Here is a 9,467-nt window from a genome sequence, read left to right on the forward strand (position 1 = left end):
CTGCCGCCCGAGGCCCCGCGGACGGAGGACTCCCGGGCCTCGGCCCCGGGACCGAGGGCGGGCCGTACGGCACCTGCCGGGGCCTGGGCGGCCCTCACGTCGACGACCGCGGAGCCTCTGGTGCCTTCCAGGCCGTCGCCGTGGAGAACCGCGACCTCAGCGTTCTCCGCATCACAGTGGGGCCCGCCACCAGCCCGAGGCGACCCTCATCTGCTGCTTGCACCCCAGGACGGTTAAGTGGAAGGAACTGAGGGTCACCAGAAGCTGGACACTGAGGGGGCGTGCAGAGGGCTCCTTAGAAGGCCCGGGGGTCATCTCCCCTGCTCGTCCGCCGACGCCACCAGCTCGGGGTGTTGAGCGTTCGCTTTAGGGATTCAGCTCCTGATCGATTTGGGCACACTTACCCCGGACGGGCTCACAGGGAATGAGGTTCCCGCTCTCAGTTCCCGTCCCTGTGCCAGCTGTTGCGTTTAATCTTACCGTTTTCCTCTGGGCCTCTGATTCCTTAGGGGTGAGACCGCGGCCAAGCGGTTAGCAACCTGATTTTACAGTGTTCCCACCTTTCACACCGCCTCTGATCTAAAAATCACCCCGTATTTACACACTGGGGGTGGGAGTGCAAGATAGGTGCAAGTTCTGTCGGGGGCATTTTGCAAAAGTTCACCGAAGTTATGAAGGCAGAAATCCTTTAAATTTTTATAAAAATATCCTTCATATATATATATATATATACTCTTGCACATATGATGTGTGTGCCAGGTCGTTTGTAGATTAGATTGAAAAACACCTGCTCCTAGGGGGTGTAGTATATGCACACACCATGAAGCTGTGAACAGTGTGTCTTGTTTTCTATTGTATAAAAGGCTGGAAGAACATTCATATTTGCATGTATACGTATAAACGTGTTCGAAAAGATAGGCAGTAAAGTGGTAACTAGTGTCCTTTAGGGGAGCTGGTCTGTTGGGAGACAGGACGGGAGGGAGGTTCCCCCCCCCCGCCCCGTCTTTTTGTGCCTTTGGAACTTTTCATCATGTGGATTAATAATCTGTAAATTTAAAATGTGAAAATAATACTTGTTTCCTGGATGTGGATGCTCAAATTTCTTTCCCGTGATGGAGGGAACTTAATAAAAGAGACTTTGTTTACAATATGCCCACCCCTTTCCTGGGAATAGAAGATGGAGAAACTGCCAGCTAGAAAGCCCACACTGAGGAAACTAGTTCAGGCTCCTCCTCCTGTTTCCAGGGGTACAGTCCTAGCAAGTTTTGGGTCTTTAAGTCATGGGGACACTGTCCTTCCCATATCAGACTATTTCCAGTTATGTGGATATCTGACCCAATACCCTATAGCCCAAACTTATTTTGAATTCTTTAGGTCCATTCTGGAGGGCTGGGTCTGGGTGAGGTGAGTCAGCTTCTGTGCACCGCCTTGCCTTTATGGTTTGGACACCTGGGTGATTCATAGCTTCTGAAGGGTGTCAGTAAAGGAAAACGGAATTTGCTTTGGAACTCTCGATCAAGCACATAGAGTACAGGTTTAATCTCTAAACCAGCTAGGCAGAATTGCATGTTTGTACCACCAGTGCAGCAGACAGGAGGAATGTACCTCTCACTCACTGAATATAATCAAAGCAGGGCTGTTTTGAAATTTATCATTGTATTTGCACCCAGACCCAGGTAATGCCAAGGGCTAGTTCTCGCTGGACTGAGGACAGCAAATACTACAGCACACCTTTTCTAGGGGAGGTGGGCCTCCTTTGTCAGGTGACTTTGGGTCAGGGACGTCTCCCAGAGGACTTTGCTGAACTGGCTCCAATCTTATCTGTGATCTCAGGGAAAAGTCTTAGCCTTTTGCAACTCTTTTTCCTATGTGGAATGGGATAATGCTACCTATTTCACAGGTTTAAGGATAAAAAGATATGACATATGGAAAGTACAAAGTGTTATGCTCAATAAATGTTCTCTCGGATCCTCTCCCTGGTCCTGTCTACCGAAAAATGAGCACACACACTAGATTGCACCAGTGGCTGCTGGTCTCCGTATCTCCTCATGTAGGAAATGGATGGAGTTGGATCAGATGGGATACAAGTGGTTGCAAACTCAGATGCCTCCAGGGGCTTGGCACTGAGCACGGTGACCTAGGGAGCACACATCCCCCACGAAGGACACAGCTGTCACTTAGCCGCAGTTGATAGTTTCCACTGTGCAGGCCAGACAAACCATGTTTGTGAATGTTTGTGTGAATGTTTGCAGCCTGCAGGTCACCCGTTTGTGACTTCTATCAGCGCAAGTTGTTTTTTAAACTTAAAAACTTTGTTAAATATACTTAACACATATGCAAAAAAATAAAAAATAAAAAAAAAAATCGTGGTTTCAGGAACATCCAGGTACTCACCACCCAGTTAAACAGAAGCTACACTTGGGAAATGACCTGTGTCCCTCTCCTCCCCCGCTGTTCTCACCTCTTCAGAGGTGACCAGTTTTCTGTATTAACATTTCCTTTGAAATTTACCAGATTTATGTCTGAAAAACTTTTCATAAATGCAATCCGACCAGATGTATAATCAGTTGCTTCCCTCCTTCCCCCTAATTTTGAGGTTCAACTATTTTTCACTACTAAACAATGTTTCATTATATGAATAAACCAAGATTTGCTTTTCCATTCAAGTTTCGGACATTTGGCTTGTTTGCCGTATGTTGCTACTACACACAGCTGCCATGAACCTTTTGACACAAGCTGTTTCTCAAGGGTAGTGTTTTTCAAAGTGTGGGTAATGAATTATGAGACCATTTGGTCGGTCATAACCAGCATTTTTTAAATGAAGGGACCTAGGACGGACTTCAGGCACACCTCATTGTAAGGTGTTGCTTCATGAAACATTCCAATGTTCCAGCGTGTGACATCCTCCAAGCGTGTGCATGCACACTGGTCCCACGAGCCACATACAGTCCCAGCAGCAGCACCTACCGTGCTCCAGATCTGCGCCAACACAGTTTGAGGACTGCAACTTGTGCCACTCTGGTAAGAGTAAAATGACTTATTTTGGTTTTAATTTACATTTCCTTGATTACCACTTGAGGTTGAGTAATGTGTTTGTCAGCCTCACTGGCTTTTTAAAAAGGATTTATTCTCCCAGTTGTACAAACTTAACCTTGAAGTGAACCATTCTGTCCCTTGGGAGGACTTCCCTCTCACTGCCTATGTCAGCTGGGAGGTGACGCCTGCGGGCCATTCGCCCCCCACTCACCAGAACTCATCCCAGGTTGAGCACGACTAGTGAAGGCACAGAAAGGCATGCAGTAACCTCCTGACGAGATGCCCCGAGCAAGGCGTTTGAAAAGAAACTCCAAAGTAACACGCAGCAGACCTCTGATATTCACAAGGGATGTAGCCCAACGCCTTGAGAGTCTTCTAATTGTTAGATTGCACTACGGCATACTAATTTCTCTAACAAAATTCTGTGCAATAAGTAGAGAAATACAAGGCTGTACCGAGGAGCAGATGTCAGGGCTTCAGCGTGGCTCGCTCAAGGGCCTGCACGTCAGCCCATCGATGGCTGTGATTCAGATTTGTACCTCGGCAGAATCCGGTCTCACTTTCCCGGTTTTCATCCTTTGGAGCTATGTGCAAACAGCTGAGACCACACGTGTTACATCTCTGAACGCTAACTGTCTTCTGTACTTTCTTTTATTATCATCATAGTCTTTGCATCAAGATACATAGCAATGATAGCAGGTTTCTTTTTAAAGCTTAGTATTAAATATTAAATATCTTTCCCCATTTTAATTTTACATTACTCTGCCAAGAAAAAAAATTAAAACTCAAGTTATCCGGAGCCTGGACACACTGCCATGATTCGCGGGGCTACATCGAAGTTGGCGACCCTACTCTTCCTGCTGTGTGAGCAGGCCCAGGCTCTAGAAGGATGGGACCGGGTTTTTTTTTTTTTCTTTTTGAAAAGTGTGCTACAAAAACGGATGGCCTGTTATAAGCCAGGTTACAAAGTAAGGACGGGGGTCAGGGAGGGACATTTCCTTCCAGAAACAGAATTTCCGAAGAGTCCCAGTCCATCGTTTTTTTTCCCAAAATGGTTGGAGGAGGATAAAATCTCAACGTGAGCTTCGAAGTACTCTGTGAGGGGACGCAGTCGCCTTGCTGAGGAGGGGGCTGCAAGGAGGGGCACAGCTGAGTCAACCACCCGCCCTCCTCCGCCAGGAAATGGAAGGCTTGTTGCCAGGGGGCAGCAGGCTGGAGCTCGCTGGACCGAATCCCTAAGAGTTTCTCCTGCAAACAGACAACTCAGACTCTCCCTCTCACTGCAGCAAAGAAGTTATTCTTAAAAGCACTTGGGAGGTCCCTCGCCCGTCAGGTGGCCAGGCTCAGAGAAGGGAGTCGTCGGTGCAGCCACCTTCGAGGCCGTAGCGGAATTCCTGAAGGTTGGAGACCCCGTAGAAGTGGACGAAGGCTGCTGCCACCACCAGGACGTGGAAAATCTGATGAGACTGAAACTGCGGAAGGACAAGAGCAGAGCCCTCAGGACACGGCCAGGAGGGGTGGGCGCGAGGAGCGGCGCGCGCCTCTTCCGGTCCCTCCGTAAAAATTTTTATCACCTCAAAATGGTATCTTTACGGTAGAAAACTTTTTAAAAGTCCTGTCAGCAATGTACCAAAATGTTGCTATTGGTCACCCGCCGCCCCCCCACGCACACGTCTGCGCCCCAAACCCCAGGCCGGCCCGGCCCCGAGGTCTCGCGGGGCGGTCTCCTTACCCATATGTCGAACTTTCCAGGGAAGAAGCGCTCGGGGATTCGAGCGGCGTACAGACCGGCTCCGGTGATGTACATCACAGCCATGAGGAAGAACCAGCCCATCTGGCCCACCGTGGTGGCCTTGACGAAGCCCTCGGCGATGGTGAAGTGCATGGTGGGCACCACGCCACTCAAGCCCAGGCCCAGAAACACGCCTGTCGGGGCAGATGCAGGGCCGTCAAGGAGGAGGCAGCCACTGCCCCACTCTGGAGCCAAATGTCCACCACGAGCGCTACTTTCAGGCCAGGGAACTCGGCTCCGGGACGGAGCACGGCCACGGCCGGCACACGCGCCTCAGGCATCCGGCCGGGAAGGCCCGGCGAGAGCTGAGGCAGCGCCGCCCTCGAGGGGCGCCGAGAGCAAACAGGCCTCACGCCTCGCTTGTTAGGAAGCACAGGTGCACACGAAGTCAAAAGCCTCTGATGGCCGACCTGGGTACAGAAGCTAGATGGCAAGGCTTTAGGTGGTTTGCGAGCCAGGGAGGAGCAGGATGGTTTTCCCGTTCAGATCATAAAAGCCTGAGGTCACCAGGACTCTGACCCCGAGCAGGCAGACACGCCAGCTCAGAAGCTGTCCGTGGCTCTGGGACACACACGTAAGGGCAGAGGAAGGAAAGAACGGGCACCCGTCTCAATGCCACTGCACGCCACACGCCCGGAAGGCAGGGTCCGCCTTCTCCATTTTCACAGACACCCTGTGAGAGCACAGTGCCTGGCCCGTGCCCAGTGCTCCAGGAGGAGTCCGTCCCTTTATCTGGAGGGTAACACATGCCAGACACTGAAAAGTCTAAAGAGGTAACTGCTGTGTCACTGCAAGTGACAAAGCTTCAGGCGAGAGCCTCAGGATGTCCGCGCATCTCGGTGCAGGCTCCGCCAGCGCCTGCGTGAACGCTGCTCGAGGCCTGTGCCCTGTGAGATGGGGGTGCTGCTTTACTGCCGTCGGCGACGTGGGCCGCAGCAACACAGCCCAGGCACTCCGCTTTCAGCCCTGCTTCGCGTGCTTAGAGCTCAAGGCACTACAATGGCTGTGCTGTGTACGTTCCTGACTTTCTCAACCCAAACGGAAGAGGGGTCATCTCTCTGTTGCCGCTAACTGGCCAGCTTGGTATCTGAGTCCTATCAGGGTTCTACTGAGATAGTACGACACTTCAGGGGGAGTGAGCTCTGAAAATCCACGCTGTTCCGAATGCGCTAAACACGAACCAGGGCCTGGGTGGGGTCCGCCAACTGAAACCTGAGGGCCTGGGGTCCAGCCTATCAGGCTCGAGGTCCAAATACCTGTAAGGTTACACTGTCCCCCTACCCACCTGCTCTCGTCTGCCGGTGTTTGGGGGTGGCAAACCGGTCCCACTGTGCCACAATGATGGCGGAAATGCCCAGGACACAGACGATGGAGAGGTAGATGAGCCGGGGCTGCGGGGAGCAGTAGAAGGAATAGTAGAGCCAGGGCACAAAGCTCCCCATGATCAGCAGAGCGATCCCCGAATAGTCCAGCCTGGAAGAGACCATGGGAACGGGCACGTGGAAGGGTGGGAGAAGTGAGGAAGTCTTACGCTCGATTAACTGCTTCTTTCTGTTCTTCACCTACTGCCAGTTGTGACCATCCCCAGTGCCCCCTGCTTCCCACATGCCTTACATACAGCCTACATCCCGGGTCGAAACTCCACAAGGGCAGGCACTTCTAGCGTGCAGTGGAAATGGTTCTAAGATCCCCACTCACGGGACTTCCTCTCCCTCCCTCGGAGGTGAAGGGCCACATCCCCAGCGGGCACTTAACTCGGGAGCTGTCGTAAGCCCGCGGCACCTGCTTACACTCAGGAGGGCTCTGGAAGGCCACGTTCTAAATAGCGAACTTTTCAGCTGGGAGTATTTTTAAGGGGCACGGTTCTGTTCTGACTTTTTAACCGATAAAAACGTGTCCCTGTTACTGGTGTTACTGGAAAAACAAAGTCATCCGCCAGCACCACCAACACCAACAATCACAACAAAACAAGCACGCAGATGGCACTCCCAGCTTGGAGCTGGGGGCGATGGAAAGCCCTAGATGAAGGACCTCTGTGGCCCCAGCGAGGCGTGGGTGGCCGAGATAAGTACGACCCGGCGGGACCCAGCGGAGCACACGACACGCCCTGCCTGGCTTAGGCCGACAAGAAGGTAAGATGGCAAGGGGACGTGGCCTTGGAAAGCAGCCCGTGGACACTTCCGAGTTCCACATGGAGCAGAAACACACCCCACAGCTGGGCTCCGGGAATTTTCTGTGAGGGGTTTAAGGGAAAAGCTCCATCGCCCCACGGCACCCACGAGATCGAGAGCCTGTCCTCCGCCACGGCGCGGCAGCACGAGGAGTCACTGGGGCCCCAGTGCTCAGTAGCACGGGGGGCACGAGATGAGACAGCACCGCGCGCATCTGCCCTACTGACGTCCTCCCATCTCACTTGGAAAAGGTCCGCGAGACTTTCTCCGAGTGACAGTAGACGGTGTGGAAGAGCCAGGAGAAGCTGAGGCACAGCACCGCTCCCAGGAAGAACATCCCGAAGACCACCTTCTCCTGCAGCGGGGCCATGAAGTACATGTTCGGCCTCAGCATGGTCAAGATCCCCAGAAAGAGAAACAGCACGAAACCTGGAGGGACCAAGAGGGGACAGGGAGCGCGTGGTGACGCGGATGGCGCCAGAGCCGCACTAAAACCGCAGGGCCCAGCTGTGGGGACCGTGGCCTGCACTCCAGGGAAAATGGCACCTGTCGCACAGACCCAAATGAGACCGTTTCAAAATGCTGGCATTTTGCTGTGGGAATTTACGAAAAAGAAGTGTCGCCACGCAGGTCCCGCTTCTCCGGTGTCGGTCCCGCTCCTCCGGTGTCCGCCCCGCCCCCCCGCCGCCCATGGTCTTAAAGATCAGTGCCAAGAGTCAACCAAGCTCACACGAGGCCAGCGACCACTCCATCAGGACGACTTGTCCCTCTTCCTCCCGGGACAAAGGCTGTCCGACCCCTGGCCCCGCAGCGGGCAAGGGGACGGCACTTCCCTCCGTGTCGCTCACCGAGCAGATGGGTCCAGATGTTGCCAGTCTCTGTGTGGATGCGGAAGATGCTCTTGAAGCAAGCTCGGAAGGACGGCATGGGTGGCCGGTGGCCGTGCAGCAGGTAGTCGTTGTCCTTCAGCCAGTCCGGGAGCACGTCGTATGGGATGACCCTCCAGCGCCCTTCCCAGACCTAGAGCACAGGCGACCCTTGAACACATGCTGTGAACTGCACGTCCACTTACACACAGATTTTGTGCAGTAAACGTGCAGTTGGCCCTTCATATTCACAGGTGTCACAGCCACGGATTCCGCCGACCCCAGATGCAGGGGCCGACTGCACGCACTGACCTACACCACTCCAGGCAAGGGGCCCGAACACCCTGTGGGGGCCCTGGGACTAAGCCCCCGCAGATACCACGGGGTGACTGACACTTCTGGGGAGTCCAAAGTTACCAACGGGTTCTCGACTGTGCAGGTGCTGGTGGCCCTCACTCTGTGTGGTCCGACAGCCAGCTACACATGCATTCTCTGCTAGCAGGGCCCTCAATAACGCGAGCCTTCCCAAGGAAGAGGCCTGGCAAGGGTCACACTGGGAGAGCATCGGCCACGCTGTGGATGGCTCAGGTCACGTGGAGACCAGCCTGGCCCTGGGCAGAGCCAAGACAGAGCACGGATGAGCCTGTCACGGCGCCGATCCGTATCCTCAGCACTTTTCTTAAATCCTTTGTCCTTGTGTCAGTTTATCTGAATATACTTCAGCGAAAGTATTTAATGAAAATACGGTAGGACCTCCTTGAAATTTCAAAATTCAGTAAATACAGTAAAGGAAAAGAAATAGAAATTGTATATGCGGCTTTTTAAAATCATACATTTTAGCCCCACTTTGCCCCTCTCTTCCAGGAGATTTTGGCTGCCCCCTGCTCTAAACCCCTTCCCATTAGATTCTAAATTCTTACTGGGTCGTACTGTGCTTTTAGAGCAGGGGTTCTTACCCTAGGGGGTACATGGACAGTGACAGAATCCGGGGAGTAGATGGAAATTCGGATGGAAAAAAAATTATCTGCATGTTCGCTCGCCTTTAACTAAAATTTAACATTTCCCTCAATTACACATGTGAGCAACAAACCATAGTATTAGAACTTGTGACTCTGTCCCTAAGAGAAATCACAGATATTTTCATACATTAGTTTTGCAGATACTGAAATAGTTTGTACTCATCACTACTTAGAACTTACAAATTTTAATAAAATATGTTATAGCTTGTCATTAATGCATGTTTAATTTATTAATAAAGGAGCTCGTATTATGAGATCACATTTCAACGTTCTAATGATCGTCAAAGGGATCGATAGCAAACAATTTAAGAACTCCTGGTTTAGAATATATTTTGAGCGACGCCTAGCACATTAGTCAGGAAGAACTTAGCTGGCTTCCCCCGGACTCACTCAAGCAGAAACACGCCCCACGCGTGCGCACAGGTGCGAGGCTGCTCCGCCCGGTGCCCGCTGGCCGCGGGGGCGCCCCGAAGCCCGCCGCCCCGCCCACCCCGGGACGGAGGCTCCCTGGCTGCACCTTGTACACGAACTCCTCCATCTTCTCCATGGCATGGTGGGCTTGCAGGGGAAGTGTCAGGACCCG

General features: G+C 52.6%; 1 protein-coding gene across 1 annotated transcript in view; it reads right to left on the reverse strand.

Moving 5' to 3' along the window:
* Positions 1-3,654: 3,654 nt before the first annotated feature.
* Positions 3,655-9,467, reverse strand: part of ADIPOR1 (adiponectin receptor 1) — a 12,698-nt gene continuing 6,885 nt past the window's right edge. Inside the window, exons 3-8 of the mRNA XM_015586564.2 lie at positions 9,402-9,467; positions 7,848-8,019; positions 7,242-7,428; positions 6,114-6,301; positions 4,769-4,962; positions 3,655-4,508 (exon numbers count right to left, since the gene is read on the reverse strand). Of these exons, the coding sequence (XP_015442050.1) occupies positions 4,380-4,508; positions 4,769-4,962; positions 6,114-6,301; positions 7,242-7,428; positions 7,848-8,019; positions 9,402-9,467 (936 nt within the window). The 3' untranslated portion in view covers positions 3,655-4,379. The remainder of the gene's footprint in view (positions 4,509-4,768; positions 4,963-6,113; positions 6,302-7,241; positions 7,429-7,847; positions 8,020-9,401) is intronic.

This window comes from Pteropus alecto, unplaced genomic scaffold (assembly GCF_000325575.1).
Source record: "Pteropus alecto unplaced genomic scaffold, ASM32557v1 scaffold563, whole genome shotgun sequence".
NCBI lineage: Eukaryota > Metazoa > Chordata > Mammalia > Chiroptera > Pteropodidae > Pteropus > Pteropus alecto.